This window comes from Onychostoma macrolepis, chromosome 21 (assembly GCF_012432095.1).
Source record: "Onychostoma macrolepis isolate SWU-2019 chromosome 21, ASM1243209v1, whole genome shotgun sequence".
Taxonomy (NCBI): Eukaryota; Metazoa; Chordata; class Actinopteri; order Cypriniformes; family Cyprinidae; genus Onychostoma; species Onychostoma macrolepis.
This window is the reverse complement of record NC_081175.1, coordinates 14481575-14502119: the sequence shown is the minus strand read 5'-3', so window position 1 is coordinate 14502119 and position 20545 is coordinate 14481575. Positions and strand designations below refer to the sequence as shown.

Genomic DNA, 20545 nt, shown 5'->3' with positions numbered 1-20545 from the left:
TAGGCTGGATGAGTACAAACACTGCCAACTAGGGGTGTGCGATATTTTCTGGGATTTTATCAATAACGATAATTAGACAATATTTTGCTGAGTGTGTTATTGTGCTGTTAAAAATCATGAGTGCACAATTTTATAAAATCTAAACATTTAGTGAAATATTATTTAGAGGGGAACAAAAAGTGAAAAGTGTAGGACTAAATCTGGTAAAATGTCACACATTGCTCTTTGTATTGTAAAATACATTAATGAAAACACAAACGTATTTATATATAAATATAAACTATAAAATTAAAAGATATTTATTTTAAATGGAGTCCTATCTATCATATGTTGCTGCCTCCATTACTGTGCTATACATTAGATTTTAAATAGCCTCTTTTTCTGTCCTATCATTGCGCAAAAGTATTATAAGAAAAGCTCCAATACAGAGTGACACAAAGTACTTATGCGCATCCCGTGCACAGAATGATGAGTCAATGAATGAGTCACAGCGCACTGTGCTCCGCATAGAGAAGTTCAAAGCACAAAGAAAAGAGATATTGATGCGTAGTTTATTAAATCTGTGTGATAGTTTGAGCCTTTTCTTTTAACAGTGTTAAATCTGTTATTGAGCGCTCTTGAAGAGTGTTTCATCGTCTTTGACTGTCATAACCGAACGTGACATGCAGTTTGAATGCTGAATGGAGGACAATAGACAGCCACAGCGGAGAGAAGAGTTTACGTGAACTTGAATTTGACTAGCTATATATATATATATATATATATATATATATATATATATATATATATATATATATATATATATATATATATATATATATATATATATATATATATATATATATATATATATATATATATATATATATATATATATATATATATATATATATATATATATATATATATTCATCTGTACCTCACATTAAACTATAAAACAGCTTGAGAACACTTGGACATTGACTTTATGGTGCTTTATAATGTTTTTGTGCTTTTGTGGGGCTTAACAATAACATAGAATAGTATACGCAGAATATCGGATTTGGATCGATCTCATCTGACCGATACCCGATCCGAAGAAAATGCCAGTATCGGAGCTGATACCGATCCTGAGTATCGGATCGATGCATCCCTAGTTGTCACCAAGCAAATGAAAACAACACAGAAGCTGCATCTGAAGTGGCATTTAGATGTATTTACACACTGTTTAATGCAGGACAGGAAAGCATTTAACCTGCAATTACAAATGCATAGATAATGTTTAGATATACAGGTGCTGGTCATAATAATTAGTTTATTAGTTAATAAAAAGTTGATTTATTTCACTAATTCCATTCAAAAAGTGAAACTTGTATATTATATTCATTCATTACACACAGACTGATATATTTCAATTGTTTATTTCTTTTAATTTTGATGATTAGAACTTACAGCTCATGAAAGTCAAAAATCAGTATCTCAAAATATTAGAATATTTACATTTGAGTTTGAATAAATGACCATCCCTACAGTATAAATTCTGGGTATCTCTTGTTCTTTGAAACCACAATAATGGGGAAGACTGCTGACTTGGCAATGATCCAGAAGAAGAACATTGACACCCTCCACAAAGAGGGTAAGTCACAGAAGGTCACTACTGAAAGGTGTGGCTGTTTACAGAGTGCTGTATCAAAGCATATTAAATGCAAAGTTGACTGGAAGGAAGAATTTGGGTAGGAAAAGGTGCACAAGCAACAGGGATGACCGCAAGCTTGAGAATACAGTCAAGCAAAGCCGATTCAAACACTTGTGAGAGCTTCACAAGGAGAGAACTGAAGCTGGAGTCAGTGCATCAAGAGTCACCACGCTCAGACATCTTCAGGAAAAGGGCTACCAAGCCACATCTGAACCAGAGACAACATCAGAAGCGTCTTAACTGGGCTGTGGAGAAAAATAACTGGACTGTTGCTCAGTGGTCCAAAGTCCTCTTTTCAGATGAAAGTAAATTTTTCATTTCATTTGGAAATCAAGGTCCCAGAGTCTGAAGGAAGTGTGGAGAGGCACAGAATCCATGTTACTTGAAGTCCAGTGTGAAGTTTCCACAGTCAGTGATGATTTGGGCTGCCATGTCATCTGCTGGTGTTGGTCCACTGTGGTTTCTGAGGTCCAAGGTCAACGCAGCCATCTACCAGGAAATTTTAGAGCACTTCATGCTTTCTTCTGTTGACAAGCTTTATGGAGATGCTGATTTCATTTTCCAGCAGGACTTGGCACCTGCCCACACTGCCAAAGGTACCAAAAGCTGGTTCAATGACCATAGTGTTACTGTGCTTGATTGGCCAGCAAACTCGCCTGACCTGAACCCCATAGAGAATCTATGGGGTATTGTCAAGAGGAAGATGAGAGACACCAGACCCAACAATGCAGAAGAGCTGAAGGCCACTATCAGAGCAACCTGGGCTCTCATAACACCTGAGCAGTGCCACAGACTGATCGACTTCATGCCACGCCACATTGCTGCAGTAATTCAGGCAAAAGGAGCCCCAACTAAGTATTGAGTGCTGTACATGCTCATACTTTTCATTTTCATACTTTTCAGTTGGCCAAGATTTCTAAGAATCCTTTCTTTGTATTGTCTTAAGTAATATTCTAATATTTTCAGATACTGATTTTTTACTTTCATGAGCTGTAAGCTCTAATCATCAAAATTAAAAGAAATAAACATTTGAAATATATCAGTCTGTGTGTAATGAATGAATATAATATACAAGTTTCACTTTTTGAATGGAATTAGTGAAATAAATCAACTTTTTGATGATATTCTAATTATATGACCAGCACCTGTATTAAACAAAACGTTGAATACAAGATATTTGAAATGATGTAAATCATGAAAAATATTTTTTTTTAAAAGTCGCAATTGTGAAACTAAAACTGCCAATAATCACTGGCAGCAAATCACTGTTAATAAGTGAGTCTTTGCGATTGAACCGAATCATTTAAACGGAATTTCATTCAGGAATGAAACACCATCATGTTGCTCAGAGACCCAAAACAGTGCTGTGGCTGTGTTTGGAATGATTTTTGTTGGCGACAGAGCAAAAACAGGCAATATGGTGCCTAAAACGCAAGTCTTTTTAACTTCTTGTTTATTGAGCCGTTGTAAAAAAATCAATATCACATTTGTAATCATGGTAATTTTTGGAGAAAAACGGTACTCTTCTTGTGAAACTGATTAACTATATGAAGTGGTATAAATATATACATTTTCTGCCCCCGTGTCTTGAATTTGTGATCATTCTAAATGCATTTTGTGTGCAATGTGACATGCAATGAAAGAACACTCTAAATGTGCACTCACACTAGTCTAGACTTCACGTAATGTACGCGTGCACTCTGTAGGGGTGTTTTGAATGTTTTTTGCAAAATACTCAATGTCAGATCGCACATCATTAAAACAACAATTACGATATTATCGCAGACGATACATGTCGCAAACTTCTACTGTCAACACACATTTATGTTTAAACAACATGTAAAAGTGAATTTTGCAACCGATGACCCCTTTAATGTTTATTCAAATATTTATCTTCAGTCATAGCATATTTGCATGAGACAAATATTGTAGGGCAATTGGCCAAATATAAACAATAATGTACACAACATTTGTACTAATTTTACACTATCATTCAAAAACTTGGTCAGTAAGATTTTTTTCGGGGGTTAATATTTTTATTCACAAGGAATGCATTAAATCAATCAAATATGACAGTAAAGACATTTAAAATTTTACACAAGATTTCTATTTCAAATAATTGCTGTTTTTTTTAACTAAGCTTTATAGTAACCACCGTCTAATTAGAGGCTCTGATACCTGATACTTTTCTGAGATATATATATATATATATATATATATATATATATATATATATATATATATATATATATATATATATATATATGTGTGTATGTGTGTAATGTAATATCATATAATAGACAAGTGTTTTGGTGACTGGTGGACAACCAGTCAACGAGAGAAAAGAGCGCTAGATATTAAAATGTGCCAATGAAAGCCCATAAGAGTTTATACGTGATCCACAGAGCACTGATGGAATCTGTTCCAGCTGAACCTATCCCAAGATCCACCCTCCTGTCAATTCCTTTCCCAGATTTATGCTGGCAGACTCACCAAAATGTAAAACTAAAGCCAAAAGGGGCTGCAAAGGAAGCATAATTAGGTCAAAGAAGACCGAACAGACAGCTGTGAGAACTCATGCTCGATATGGCTTCATGTACCTCTAAAATCCAAGGGAACTCTGCTTGTGTTGACTATACTAGAAAACAACATGAGGAATGTAGGTAAACAGAAATTGAACAGTGTTTTTTAATGATACGGTCGCTTGCTTCAGTTATTTGCTATGTTTTGTTTGTGTGCTAATGAGGCTCATTTGTGTGAGACATCACATATTTAATGCATAGGCAAGCCTCATAATTAGTGTGTCCTTTGAGGTGTTTGTTCCTATAAATCAGAGCCAGTTAACCTTTAAAAATCATCTCAGAGCTTGTAATACCAAGCTCCTCTTTCAAGATTCAGATGCATCTTTACAAAGATCTCACTACAAATAAAACTGCACAATCCAATAGGTGAAATATGACCTTGGAGCTGTTTTCTTGTACTGGGAAGCTCAAAGTGCCTGATAACACACAAAAGCATCGTGGGAGCTTCCACTTAGCAGCTCGGAGAGACTTCCATTACTGCAAAACATAATGGGCGGCATTATCAGCCACTCAAACTTCAAAGCAGATCAATTTAGCTGTGAAAATATGCCACGGTTCAAGTACTCTGTGAAACAAATGCTAGGTATGCCCAACACAGCAGGGATAAGAGGCTTTTTTGAACACTACAGGGATATCCATCTGACGGTCTCTCAAGGGACGCCATTAGGTGCTGCTAACCAGCCTCACTGAGCACTCACTCATCACAGATGTCTAAAGCTGCTCTGAGAGGGGCATCTTGCAGGATAAGCACTGTGTATGGAAGGTCTGACCATTCTATGTTTACAGAAAAGAGACTAAAATGTCTCACTGGCCGCAGGGGAGTGCTAAAAGAGAAGCGTTTGGGGGTCTTACCTCTGCTCTCTCCCTCAGACTGTCGAAACGGGGCAGCTCGGGGAGCTGGGAAAAGCGGCGGTCATAGATGCAGAGATGGAGATGCTTATCCAGGACTCGGAAATCTTCATAGCTCCGCCTCACGATCCAGCTTCGTCCCTGCAGGGTGGTAAAAGAGAGTCGTAACTTAAAAAGGTAAACAAGCAAGTGTTAGAGAGTGTTGACTTTTGGTCTGCAGGGTAAATATGAGGGCTTGGTTCTTGGATAAACCTCATCTGGCCAGTGCAACAACATGACGACCACACACAACAGCCACTTCAGAGTAGCCACATTACAGCTGTGTGTGTTTAATCCTGAACAAAGCAGCATTCAAAGCATTGAGGAGCAGGACAGTGACCACACAAATGTATTTATTTTTTTTACAGTTACAGCTAGATTTGCATTTCCTGAAGGAAATGCTAATACTTTTCAACAGAAAATAGAGTCTAATGTTTGGGGAAAATAATATATGGACCCATGGAAGCCAGATGTTTGATAAAGGCATATCCCAGATCACTATGCATTCATTGGGAGATTTCAAAACTGTATTATAAAACTTCCAGAAAATTATGAAGAAAAAAGAATTGCATCAGAAGAAAGATCTGTTTAGTGTTCAGTGTTCAGAAAACAACACTGGCTGAGCTTAAGCAGGCGAGCTCTGGATTTTATCAGCTAATATGAAACAAATTGTAAAGAAATGTTGCATAAAAAGGACGCAGTTACATCACAGAAGTTTGAGGTCAGTAAGATTGTTTATTGTTTGTTTGTTTTTTGAAAGAAATTAATAAATGTATGTTGCAAGGATGCATTAAATTGGTAAAAAGTTACATTAAAGTAATTTATAATGTTATAAAAGGTTTCTATTAATAAATGTTGTTCAAAAATCTATCACGGTTTCCACATAAATATTAAGCAGCCAAACATTGATGATAATAAGAAATGTTTCTTGAGCACAGATTTGCCATCACAGGAATAAATTGCATTTTAAAATATAGCTCTATAAATAGAAAACATTTTAAATTGTAATATTTTAATATTCAAATAAATGCAGACTTAAGCATAAGATACTTCTTTTGAACACATTTAGAAATCATACCGGCCTCAAACTTTACATGACACACAGTACACTACCATTCAAAAGAACATGAACTCTGAAAAGTGTCTTAAAAGGGCTCAATCTACATAATTACACTACATTACTGTCTGAAAGCAGGATGCATCAGCAGCTGTATAAAGCACCTGAGAATTCCCAATTTGAAGAAGTTAGTGAAAGTGAAACAGAACATGCTGATGGGATCCTATGGAAAAGAGTGTGGGAACAGACTGAGTGTGTTAACTTTCTCATCCCTGCCTCTCATGGTGGATTCCCTTTGGCCCAATGCTTTTGTGGCTGCCCTGTGTAAAGCATCAATCATCCTGACATTCCTGTGCAGCTTGACTAGGGCACATTGTGTGCTGCTGCAGACCCACTGCTGACCAATCAGATCTCTTAATTAAACAACATACTGCAGCACATGTATGTTCCAAAAAATGGTTTATATTTTATATACAGCAGAGACTGACATGATACTCATTGCATGCATTGCAAATCAATTTTGAATAAAGTTTCATAGCTAGTAAAAATTTATCTGCCGCTGGTGTGAAGATTAGACACAAAAATTAATTTTGGACCCTTGTATATGTGATAAGACCACAATGAATTAGACTATATTCTTGCTAAATGTATAGACCTATTATCCGCTCTAATGAACCACAAATCAATTTATGACACCACCCCTTTTAAAAACCTATCCATTTCTTCCTCTCTCTTCTGGAATATCTGCATTTTCCCCTTCATTTCTTCAGTCTCCAAGCCACAGAGCCCATATTCACAGTAAATGGAAAACCTCAATGTCTTTGATTTGACCTAAAAACATCTCTCTGAATCAGGGCCAGGGAAAAAAAAAAGACCTCAAAAAATGCTGGTGTACTAGCGCACACATAGGGAAAACAAGCACAGTTGTTCGGCCTTCCTGCTGCCAGGGCATTTCATAGGGGACTGAGTAGTGCATTTGTTAGGAAAAACTGCAATGAGAGTGGAACTAAAGTGCTTTTCCTGTGCGTCTGATGCCTGTCCATTCAGACGGGTCCTGGCCAAATCTGCACCCTCAGTCGTTAAAGTTTTTTTTTCTCCTTTATAAACACACAGGAGCAGTGCTGTGGATTTGCACATCTCACACACCACACCAGGATGGAATGAGGTTTCCACACACAAACCAAGACTTCAGATATTTTTCCACTGACTTTTCAACCAGAGCTGCCAGTGCTCAAATCAAGTGCACAAGCAGCAAGCTCCTTAAATTCTGCACTAAATTTAAAGGGACAGTTCATTTAATGAAAACAGAAAAAAATTATGTAAATACTGTTCAGTTTCTCGCACAAACCGATCGTTTCGTGTCTTAGGACATCAATGTATTGTCACGAGCTGCAAGGTTTAATTTGAATTTGTCTGTGCATGTTTTTTTTCTCTCTCAAAAATTCTGTGCCCATTGACTGGCATTATATGACTGAAAGACTGCAACGGTTTGAGTTAAAAATCTTTGTTTGTGTTCTACTGAAGAAACAAAGTCACCTACATCTTGGATGCCCTGGGGGTAAGCAGATAAACATCAAATTTTCATTTTTGGGTGAACTATCCCTTTAAACTTTGCAATCCAATGGGCGAGAGACTGAAAAACCGGCAAGATGCAACGAAACACCCAAAGACACCAATGTGTTTGCGCACAGACAAAAATTATTATACAATATATTCTGTCTTACCTGACAGTAGATCTGAACCAAATACACAGGCTCTTTTGACTCCAGGCCATTCCGTGTCACTTCAGTCTGTTCATCTGCGAGGGTTAACTGTAGAGAAAGAGAATATGAAAGAAGGGATGAACAAAAATTTGTGTGACAGCTTCAGGCTGCTGATGCTGAAAACACATAAGACATCTATCACATCCTGTTGCTATTATGAGAAGCTTTGGTGCGATCAGTGAATAAATGACTAGCAGTGACGTGTCTCTCTGTAGTCAGGTGCAGAGACGATTCCTCAGGTTAGAAGAGGTGTTAAATGATTTGTCACCAGCTGAGCATATTGCCTGCATATTATAAATAATAAACACAGAAGCTCTGAAACAGTGAACCCCATGACAGACGGAGCACAGACTGAGCCATGCATGAAAAGCAGTCACTGATATTCTGATTACATTTCTTCAGTTCATTCTAGCTTTTAGTGGCATAAATAAAGTATATCAGTCTTATGTATAAACCTTTCTAAGGCTTCATATTAACTGAGACATTGCATGGAATATTTATAAATATTTAATATTACAGTATTATATAGCATTACATATACAAATAATAATAACTTATAGCATTCATATGAAACATACTCTTACCAAACTCAGCATATATTAACTCAGATATTACCCACTACATCATCTTAGGGTGTTCACACACTGACTCTGTCTGTGTGTGTGTGTGAATGCCTCCACTGTTAGTGACAATATTCTGCTGTGACTCATTTGACTGTTCATACTGTGAGATGGGTGATGACCTCAGTGAGAAACACACAAACATTAAAAAAAACTAAAAAAAATTCTTTGTCTTGCCAAAAACAAAGGGTGACTACATCTCGGTCAAGTGCAGTTAGTCACACTCCCACATAAAACAAACATTATCATGCAGAAAGCCTCTATGCTTGTCTAACATCGTAAACTGCATGTAAAGAGGAACGGAACAGCAAATATATCTGCTTTTAAGATAAACCTTAAAAATAAGAGCTTTGACAGCAGCTACTTGGACTTGAGGAAAAGCGTTGAGCTGTAAATCTTGATAGAGCGTATAAAAGGTTGCATCCAGGTGGATCCACTGATAAATAATTTAATTATTTACACAAAGTTTCCCTCAAGATCAATAAAGTGTTTCTCCATCTCCATCCATCTAGTTAAATAGCTTGCGTGAATGAGGTTTACACAGGCAGCAGTAAATGACAATGAGAGTGAAAGAAAATAAAAATAAAATCAACTCTCTAACCACTTTGTGCTCGTTTACAACTGATACTAACATCCATTTCAGGTGATCTAATCACAAGTTGTCAAGAAAGGCAGCGTCAGTCTGTTTGCACTGAGTGTAAATGGACACTGGTGAGATTTTAAACCCTTGGTTTGGTGGAATAATTGCATGTTAGGTTCTGTGCTGTTGCCTAGGATGCATTAGCATTCACACTACAAATGTGGTCACATGCGATTCTGATTAGATTACAAAATGTTTTGCACTCATCTTACACCTACATACTGGTAGTATTGTTTTTTTTTTATTATTATTATGCAAACAAGCATACTATTTACAGGTAACAAATCAAATACAAAATAACCAAGGTCAACAAAACATACATGACAGCCAACATGATGGGTGTGAGTGAGTGAGTGAGTGTGTGTGTGTGTGTGTGTGTGTGTGTGTGTGTGTTTGTTTGTTTGTTTGTTTGTGTAAGTGTGACTGGGTGTTGGGGGTGGAAGTATATAAATAAAAGAAAGTAAAACACATTAACAAAATTAACTCAATTAATCAGAAATGAGGGGAAAGTTGGAGGGTGAGGAGGATGACAAATAGCAATAATAATTGTATTAAATAGTAATTAGTAATAGTAGCAACAATAACAATAATAAACTTATTAATCCGAGACAGGGGGTGGTTGGGGAATCAGGAAGAGGACAAATAGCAATAATAATAATAATAAAAATAATAATGGTAGTAATAGTAATGACGAAATAATAATAGTAATAATAATAAAGCTATAAATAGTAAGATATTGTAAGGCTGCCTCTGGGCCCTCCGTGCGTAAGGCATAAATTAGGCCCAATACTGGTAGTGTTGTTAGCGTCATCTACTCACTTAGTTTCATTGGTTGAATGCAACACTATACAGTCATTAGTTCCAGAAAGTTTGCTCCCAAGAACAGATGGTCTGTATTTTGTACCTGAATGACCCAATCCTTGTAAATAGTACAAAATGTTCCTTTAAATAAGAAAAAAAGATAATGTGAAGCCTGAAATCTGCAGTCAAATCTCACTTACACAACTGTGTGGCAGTGTTAATTACATTTGAGTTCAGAAAGCAGGTTGTATTCCTGTCACGATGAGTGAAAGCTCAGTGCCACTACACTCTTAAGAGCCAGAGGATTATGCCCTTAAATAAGGCAGGGTTACAGAGAGCTGTGAAGTATTAAATATCCGTCTCAGTGAGTGTGCAAGTGAAACTTTAGACATCTTAACAATACCACATGAAGGCCCAGCTGAGCTACGGTCTAAGACTTCTGTTCATTCCACATCCTTACAAGCGAAAAGTGAAATCTAACGCTGCCGTTCTGACGCGAGCGAAGAAACAGACCTCTCACCAGCAAGGTCTATTTGAGAAGAGTGGGAAGAGATTAGAGAGAAGCACACCCAGGTGTGAGTGAAGTTTGAAAGACGTGGGCTTCAGTAAGGTCCGGTGAGCCAGTGCAGCTCCTCGGAAAACCCTGGGTAACATGAGAAGTATTGACCCAGTTAAAACCAACTTTTCAACAGCTTGCCAGTGCTGAGAGAAAGAGAGGTATCCCCACCACTAGTGCCAGGAAAATCAACTCAGATGGGCTTCCAGACCTAAACAGTTAAGGAAACATACTTTAGCAATGACCACAAAGGGTTTTAAATATGAAGTCCCACGGGACGCGCACACATAATCACTCGCAGAAGTGGTCAGCGATCCTTGGCGGGAAAGAGCATTCAACTCTATTGTTTGGTGGAGCCCTTATGGAAAGCATCTAGGCTTTATGGGGATTCTTCAGCTAATCATTTACAAGCACTGACAGGCATGAAAGATATTAAAGCACTCTGGGTGCTCAGGAGGCACGGAGCTCTTCGCAAGAGCTGTTACAGAAATCCATTTAGCGGTGTAAATCTCCATAGGGCATGGTTACGCAGCACTGATCTGAAGTACAAAGCATGAAGTCAATGGTCCTAGTGAGACTTGAAGACATTAGGTGTCTCCTAACAGCATGTCCGCAGCCTTTAAGTGTAAACAAAGAGAGATTAAAGTGTAGGTATGACCAAGAGCAAAAGAAAAGGGTGGGAAAATAACAAGCAGTCAGCAAGAGGGGCAAAGACGACTTACAGAGGTACAACATCCCGTCTGAACTGATTAAGGCAGCATCTTTTGTTCACCCGAGATTCAGGCTGCACACTGGAAGCTCAATTCAGAAGCCGTAATCCTAAATATTCAAGGATTCCCACCTTCGACGTCCATCAGTCAAGCATGTGTGAGAGAAACACACGTTGTTTTTTTGTCCGGCACAAATCCACTCGGCAGAACACAGATGTCAGTTGAGTTTCCCACCCCCTCCGGTGCGCAGTCCCGGCTAAGTTGTTGTGAAGCACAAGGACTGAGGTTCCTTCTTTGGTGCGCTCCTGTAAACTCTCACACAGAGTGGAGTGCTGTCTGGATGGCTTTTTGCAAAACTGCAGTTTTCCAGGACTTCATTGTAGTTTGTTTTTCCAAATTTTTGATGAGATGTTTCGGTCCTTCTCATTCCATGTTATTTGCAATTCCTCAACATCCGAGCACACTCACTGCATGCTTAGTTTACTGGCCAAGAGTGGTTTGGAAAACACATAGAAGAAAAAAAAAAAAAAAGGATGATGAAAAAAGCAGTTCTCCCTTTGCATCTGTTGTGGTGTCCTTTCACTACACGTTCTCATTTCTCCAGACTTTGTCCGTCTCCCCCGCTCCCAACCCCCAGCGCCTCCCCCCTTCACTAGCTTTCAATGGTACAGTCCCTGGGACAAAGCGCAGGGCCAGTGAGCCAAAAGAAACAGTGGGGAGAGCTGTGAAGAGGGGGTTGCCCTTGTAGGAACACAGAGCGGTTCTCCAGCGTGTGCCCTTCACTCTCCATCCAGATCCTCTGGGACCAGCGCAGTCCAGAGCGATAGGAACAGAAGTAACAGAGAAAAATGTTTGTGCTGCAGTGAGAAGGTCTGGAGAAGCCTTCATGAATGACAAAGGCTGCTCGAGGCAGCAGGGCTGCATTGTCTAATAATCAAACTATTGTAGTAGCACAAAAGACAAAGAGCGGAAACAAAGAGCTCCCATATGTCTCGTACTTTGGCAGGGGGTGTTTTCTGTTCAGAGCCATTTTTAATGACCTAATTATCATGTTCATTGATGAAGACAATAAGGACAGGTCAGGACGGTCAACTAGTTCAACAACTGATTATTCAGTTGGTGAGGATGATCAGTTTAATGTAGCTTTTTTTAAATGGACAGTTCATAAAAAAGAAAATTCTGTTATTTACTCACACTTGTGTCGTCCTAAACCTTTGTGACTTTCTTCTGCACAACACAAAAAGAAAATGTTTTGAATGTTTCAAGCATTTTTGCACTGGTGAGGTCCAAAACATTGGAACCACCTAACTTTTATTGCATGAGGAAAAAAAGAAAGAAAGAAATGCCTAGAGGTTTAGACAAGTGTGAGTTATTAACTTTCATTATCGGGTGAACTATACCTTTAATATTTTAATGGTGGTTAAAGAGAATGAACTTAGAGATGCAACTTCTTGGAGCATGTCTGTTCTGTTTCTGTTGGTCGTGATCCTAAACCAGCGTTATTACACAGCATTTCCTTTCCACCAACTAGTCAACTAGTCCTTCAGACAAATGACTAAATGTGTCTAAATGTTCATTTAGAATCAAGCTAGAGCGGGCCAATTGTACAACGAGTACCATGTATACGTGCTGGATGAAGCCAACCTACAATAAAGAAAACATTTACAACATTTACTAATTAGTCAATTTGAAGGTTTAAACTGACTTCTAGTTCAAGGTCTAATGTGACTCCAGAGAAAGACAGATGGGGCATTGCTGCCCACCCATCTCTGCCCCATGGGATCTCATGGGTACTGAAGATAAGACATGGCCTAAGGCAGTGACTGTGACAGAAGTACAAAAAAAGTGCACACAAATACAAAAGGTACAACATTTCTAGCTGTAAATCAGTGCAGGGGACAGGGAAAAGCAATGGGTCACTCCAAATGACATCACTTGTGCCATCACAGCACATCTGAGGGCGATTAAAAAGATTTTCCTGGAGGAGTGTTGTGAAACGCGGCAGCCAACCACATGGAACGCAAGAGGGATCCAAAAGTCCTGCTATTCGACCTGCAGAAATGAGAAATCCTTCCCTGGAGTCCCACTCGCTCAGAAACACATGGCTGCCTCAGTGTGTACATGTGAGTTTGGGAAGGGAGGCTGGCTGGTATCAGTTGTGTTTGGATGATTTCATAGAGGTGGAAGAGGTCACGCAGACCAAAACAAATATGAGCGCTTAGGGACTTCAGCTGAAATCTGAGGATGATTTTAAAAATACCTTGACTTAAATCTATGACACATGACATGCCATTTGCTAAGATCAAGTGTGTTCTAGAAAGATTAGAAACACATATGATGTCAACAAACCAATCATTCTCCAAAGGAAAATTGGCAAAGTTACACAACAATGACCTTTAAAGGACCAGAATTGTGATCCCACTGAATAAAGAAATGCCAAGTCGTATGATTATTCAGTTCCTCACTAATGTGTCTGGATTAGCTGCAAAAGAGCATTCTTAAGGGTGGACACATTCCAGTGGAAGATTTAACACTCTCAAGCATCCAGTTCCATAACAAATCCAGAGTGAGTGTGGAAAATACACATTCCTAAAACCAAAAGGAATGCACTATGGCTGGGACAGAATTAGTCAATTAGTGAGGTTGAACTAGGGGTGGCCGATATATAGGTAGACAAGATTAACCAGTAGAAATTTGTCAACTGGTAGAGATTTTGAACTATCGTCTCTATCGTGGTTACATGCTCACTTGACATTTTTGCACACGTTTGTAAGCAATGCGGTTTAAAAATAGAGTGATTTTAAGCTGTTGAAATGCAAATCAACAGCAAAAGAGAACTCATTTCGCTATATACTTTCTAAGCACTATCAAGGAGGCGTGCCCACGTGAAGATGGTGCTCAAAGAGCATGGGAGTATTGAACAGAGTTATTTTTGCCACTTTATAGACTATGAACGGTTAAACACACACGTAAGCGTCAAAATGCCCATCTTTGCAAGTGGTAAACAGTAATTTAAGTCTTAAGTGAAATCAAAAAGCTGAGACACAAAACACGTGTAACAGTATATTGGATCTGCGCAGCTGCTCTTGACTAAATCACTTTTGTAACTTTAATAAGAAGAAATATTGTATATTTAATTTACACAGTGAAGAATATGCAGTGTTTCTATACATCTGATTACTTCATACAATATATTTCTTATTTAAATTTACACAGTGAAGAATATACAGTGTTGCAATGTGATGCGATACGATTCACCCCTGTTATGATGCAGTGCGATCTGATTTCGATTCGATTCAACACAATGGAAAAAAATTGGATTGATTTTATTTCTTTGGTTCAGACAGACAGCAAATCATAATGCCTCATAATGACTTCTAATACCTCATAATGACTTCTAATACCTCAAGGCCTGTTTCATAAAACAAGTTTACCAAATAGGCCAGGCTTATTTCAGTTAGTCTGACTCACTGCCAAATGATTTGGTTCCATAGAGCAAATTTAACAAAGATCAACCTCAGTCACTGTGGCAACTTATGATGGAAAACTAACCTGGTCCAGGGCAGGCAAACTGTCAGGCTAAGCTGAGCTCCTCTAACACTGACCAATAGGAATGCAATGATATTACCACTGACTCTCTCACATACTAGCCTTTCTCTCTGGTTTTATCACAGCTGTCCCTTTTATAGTTAGAACATTACAATCTAACATTGCTCTTTAAAGCATTAAAATCACTAAACTAAAAAGTTAAAGTCACTAAATTAAAACTACATTTTAACTGCTATGAGAAACACACATTAACTCATCTGAGCTTAGTAATTAGGACTGCATCAGCTTATTTTATTTACAATACTATTACAATAGTACCTTTACAGTTACTACTGCTATGCTATCATAAAAATATACCTATATGTAGGTTTAAAATTCTATAAAATGGCACATTTAATGTCCAACAACGAATATTTTAGCAAAATGCATATTTGACTCAGAATTATTGCGCTCTGTCTGTTTAGAGCGCATGCGTGCAGCAGCCTCGTTCACTCGCATAAGCCTCGCCAACTCCTGACAGCAAAATGGATATATTCACACGACTTTCTAACATTTACAGATGAAAAATATAGTTGTGACATGTCAATTATGCACTGAGGAGAAAACAACGTCTCAAATGCATTAAACAGCACAAATATATTCGCTGTTTGTCACGGTGGATCGATTAGATCCATGATCGACAATAAGGGCTGATTAAGAATAAGCGTACACAAATTAGTGAGACATTGTCGTTTATGGAACCGCTTTAGCCCTGATTGATTTATGTTATGTTATTTCAAGTCAGGTTTTGGACTTTAATCCCCGCTTTTCCTCAGGTCTTCGTAGTGTTTATAACAGCATATAAGTGTTGAAATGTGGGTAGTTAAGAACTGTTTTTATAAACAATATTACCATTATTATTAATCTAATAGTATAAATCAATATAAAATATACCACAATCTGTCAAACACATCTTACCAGCAAACATACACTCGTTCACATCCTTCTCTCCACTCTCTGAGACAGAAATCTCTAAACTTTCCAGTCATCCTACTACTTGTCTGCTTGATCCATCTCATCTCCTTCAAGCCATTTCTCCTGCAGTTGTACCTTAACACAGGAATTTTTCCCTCAGCATTTAAACAGGCTCGTATAAGTTCACTTCTTAAGAAACCCACTCTTAACCCAACTCTTTTAGGGAACTATAGACCGGTTTCCCTTCTACCTTTCATTGCAAAAACACTTGAACGAGTTGTGTTCAACCAAGTCTCTGCCTTTCTCACACAGAACAACCTTCTAGACAGTAACCAATCTGGCTTCAGAAGTGGACATTCGAACAAAACTGCCTTGCTCTCAGTTGTTCAAGCCCTAAGACTTGCAATTGCGGCTTCCAAGTCTTCATTACTTATCTTGCTGGATCTGTCCGCTGCTTTTGATACGGTCAACCACCAGATCCTCCCGTCAACCCTATCGAGAAAGGGCATCTCAGGAACCGCACTTGGTTTGTGGTTTGAGTCTTACCTCTCAGATAGGTCCTTCAAGGTATCTTGTAGATGTGAGGTATCCAAGTCGCAACATCTAGCTACTGGGGTGCCTCAGGGCTCAGTTCTCAGACCACTTCTCTTTTCTGTCTACATGGCATCACTAGGTTCTGTCATTCAGAAACATTTTCATATCACTGCTATGCTGATGATCCTGATGATCCGACGATAGCTGCTCGCATTTCAGCATGTCTAACAGACATTTCTTGATGAAGGACCATCACCTTCAACTCAACCTAGCTAAGACAGAATTGCTTGTAGTTTCAGCAAACCCATCACTTCATCACAATTTCACATTCCAGTTAGGCTCATCAACCATAACTCCTTCAAAAACAGCCAGAAACCTTGGAGTTGTGATTGATGATAAGCTGAATTTCTCAAACCACATTGCTAAAACTGCCCGGTCCTGCAGATTTGCTTTATACAATATTAGGAAGATAAGGCCCTTTCTCTCGGAACATGCAACACAACTCCTTGTTCAAGCTCTTGTTCTGTCCAGACTTGACTATTGCAATGCTCTCTTGACAGGTCTTCCAGCCAATTCCATCAAACCTCTACAATTAATCCAAAATGCCACTGCAAGATTAATATTTAATGAGCCGAAAAGAATGCACGTCACACCTCTGTTTATCAGTTTGCACTGGTTAACACTAGTATTAAATTCAAGGCATTAATGTTTGCCTACAGAACCACCACTGGCTCTGCACCCCTTTACCTAAATTCATTAATTCAGAATTATGTGCCCTCTAGAAGCTTGTGTTCTGCAAGTGAACGACTTTTTCATTAACTGTTCCCATCTGGTGGAATGACCTGCCTAAATCAATCCGAGCAGCTGAATCCTTACCCATCTTCAAGAAACGGCTAAAAACACATCTCTTCCATCTTTATTTGACCCTCTAACTCTAGCACTCTCTATTCTAATTCTATTTTATCTATTTGTCGTCTTTTTATAAAAAAACCCCAAAAAAAACATTTCAATTGCAAACCCTCAATCAATTGCATATTTATTCTCTAACTGCTAGCTTTTCTTGAAAAACTAACACTAGCTTTCTTTTTTCTATATTCGATCTACTCGTTTTCTTTATAAAAAAAAAAAAAAAAAAAACAAAACAAAAAACAACCTTTCTATGTTTACTGCGTTAGGCTAACCAAGACTTGTCATAGCAGTTTCATGTTATTGCTCTTTTGTTGGTTTTGATTGCTTCTAATGTCCTCATTTGTAAGTCGCTTTGGATAAAAGCATCTGCTAAATGACTAAATTTAAATGCAATAATCAAGACTTTTATTACTTCACAGTAAAAGCCTCTGCAAGAGCCTGCAAGCAGGTTCTGCAATTCTGAATTTCAGCAAAGCTCAAAAGAACCTTGTATGACACAATATTTTGGTAACACTTTAGTATAGGGACCAATTCTCACTATTAATTAGTTGCTTATTAGCATGTCTATTATTGACATATTGGCTGTTGTATCATGTTGTATGCATGACCATATTCTACATCCCTAATCCTACCCCATACCTAAACTTAACTACCTTATTAATTTGCTAAACAGCAAATCAGGAGTTTATAGAGTCAGAAGTCGTAGTTAATGGTTTGTTAATGGCGAGATTTGGACCTTAAAAGAAAGCGTGACCAATATTTTCAGGATTACAACGATGACATCTTTAAATTTATCCCCTTTAAATTGTCATCAGTCAACATCAAATACCACTTTTGTAACAAATTGACCACCAAATTTCAAGAAAATTCATATTTTCTCTCAAAATTGGCTGCTGTTATTATGCATAATATTAGGTTGTAGCAATTTTGCCGATGTATTTGTTGAATTGGAATATATGGGCAACATGAACTTTGAAGCAGGACACTGCATCGTCCACTAGATACATTAAAATAAGGCTCTCTCTTTGAACAGCTATACACATTATAAAATTATAATCCAATAGTGACCTAGTTCATCCAGATTTGCCTGAACAGAGGCTGGGCATCATGCCAGCTTTGCCAGGGCAAATCCTTTACATGATTCCACAAATCACACATTGAGAGTACACTCAAAGAAAAGGGAGGTGAGGCGAACACGTCTTGTGAGAATGGTCAGGGAACTGAACCATATTCTGTAGCCAGACAAGTACATTTCACATTATAGGGTGATGATACAAACGAAACATTACCATGTTGGAAAAATCTCTTTGCTACGGACAGGGCAGGACTGTGGAGGTAAGAGCAGGTCTGTGGATATAAAGTGGTCTTCCCACACGCTCTCCAACCCAGTGTGGTGGAAAGAGTGGTATTTTTAACGGGCTACAGAGTGGTTGTGTTTCTGAGTGCATGTGCCCACAAGGCAATAGTGGAGTGTTCCATTGTTTCACTGCAGAGGAGGAACCCAGATACAGCAGAGGATGACATAACTACGTAAGGTTGCTTTGACAGGATTTAAAGTGGACAGGAAATTGAAATGGATAAGATTCAAGCACATGGAAGAGGGTAAAAGAACTAGAACTATAAATCTCCTTATAAAATTACTATTAAACATGAATTCTCGTAGAAAATCCAGTCAAACCTCATCGAGTCAGTTGTTGGATGACCTGTCATGGTAAAGCTGAATTTTCAGCAGTCATTACTCCAGTCTTCAGTGTTACATGACTCTTCAGAAATCATTCTAATATGCTGATATGTCTTAAAAGAATCTTATCTTTTTTTTTTTTTTTTTTTTACTGCTTAATATTTTTAGTGGAAACTGTCTTTCTTTCTATAGTAGAAATCTTTCTGACAGTAAACTTTTGAATTGTAGTATTCAGGTTTTGATAGTTTTAGCATTGAAGCTTTAATTAATGTACTGCGCTTTTGCTATTAAACATTTTCTTATTGATTTAATTTATTTTTAAAGATATATTTTTGGCATTTTCACCTTTATTACGATAGAACAGATCAGAACTGACAGGAAGCGAAGTGGGAGAGAGATGGGGGGCGGGATTGGGAAAGGTCCTTCAGTCAGGATTCAAACTTGGGTTTCCCGTAGCGTAACGACGCTTTATGTTGGCGTGCTGCCCACAAGGCTATGGGCGCTGATGCTGCTAAACATTTTCAACAATAAAACCTTCAGAGTCTTTAAATTCATCCCATTTAAGGTTTTGGATGGGGTTCAGTGAACCCTTATGTGTGTTCTGCACTTTCCTAAATTGAACAACATCCCACTATCTAACCTTTGAAACATACAAGTGTTACTTACAAGGGTTACTTATCAAATAAATTTTTTTTTATAAAGAACACCGGAAATTAAAAAAAACTTAATGCATACTAAAAAGCCTCAAGAGTCCTTCTAGAACAGACATAAAAAGGTGCCTGCACACCAAAAACGCATTGTACTGCACAGATCGATAACAAAGCCAACTCAGCAGCTAGTAAACATCTTAAAGAAATCTTACAGCATGGTTTCTGTAAACGAGGTCCACAGCGATACAAGAGCAGAAGCTGTCAAAACAGCACATCGCAGGACACAGGTACAGCAGCGTGAGGCTTAGCCTAACATGTATTGCGTTTGTATGCAGCCTGCATGGCCAGTGTTTCCACAAAGAGGAAGAGATTGCATGAAGCTATTTAACAAGCTGCTCCAGCAATGCTGAAACGCAGGTAGAGAGACTGCAGGGAGTGAATGGGGTAGTTTGATGCTCTACAGAGATGTTCTTCAGTAAATAGCCCTCTTCTGAGATTGCTGTCATTTGTGAGAGCAGTTTGACTCCTGAATCACCATTGTTTATTCGTAGAGGGCATGGGGCGGGGCTAAAGGGAGACTGGCAGGGTAGTCAAGTTCCCCTCCTCCAAGGTCTATTTCACAGGCCATTTCCTCTTGATATCTCTACCTCACAATACCAGCTGAGACATTTTGTCATTAACAAGCATACGTGGGTCAACTGACTGACATGATTTATGTGGCCACACATGCACACACCGATGGATATGCACATTGTGGCCTGAGATGCGGGCAGACCACATGGGACGTCATGCCTCAGGGTTTATGCATCCAAAATGCTGACTTGGCGACTGTTCTGCAAAAAAGGCAAAAATATTAATAAAAGTAGTATTTTTTTAATGCAAGATCTCATAACCAACAGCTTGCCAAATATTAAATGTCACAAGCTGCTTTTAGCTTCACAGGGTCTTTATTCAGTGTTTATGGCTCCCTACACAC

At 38.3% G+C, this 20545-nt stretch overlaps 1 protein-coding gene across 6 annotated transcripts in view; it reads right to left on the bottom strand.

The window, feature by feature from the left end:
- arhgap32b (Rho GTPase activating protein 32b) overlaps positions 1–20545 on the bottom strand; it is a 103916-nt gene that overhangs the window by 28142 nt on the left and 55229 nt on the right. For 5 of the 6 annotated variants that reach the window (XM_058757518.1, XM_058757520.1, XM_058757519.1 and 2 more), the window contains exons 6-7: positions 7927–8013; positions 5110–5247 (exon numbers count right to left, since the gene is read on the bottom strand). In XM_058757518.1, the coding sequence (XP_058613501.1) occupies positions 5110–5247; positions 7927–8013 (225 nt within the window). Of the gene's footprint in view, positions 1–5109; positions 5248–7926; positions 8014–11304; positions 11464–20545 lie in introns of those variants that run through there. The other variant, XM_058757523.1, reaches the window with a different exon arrangement.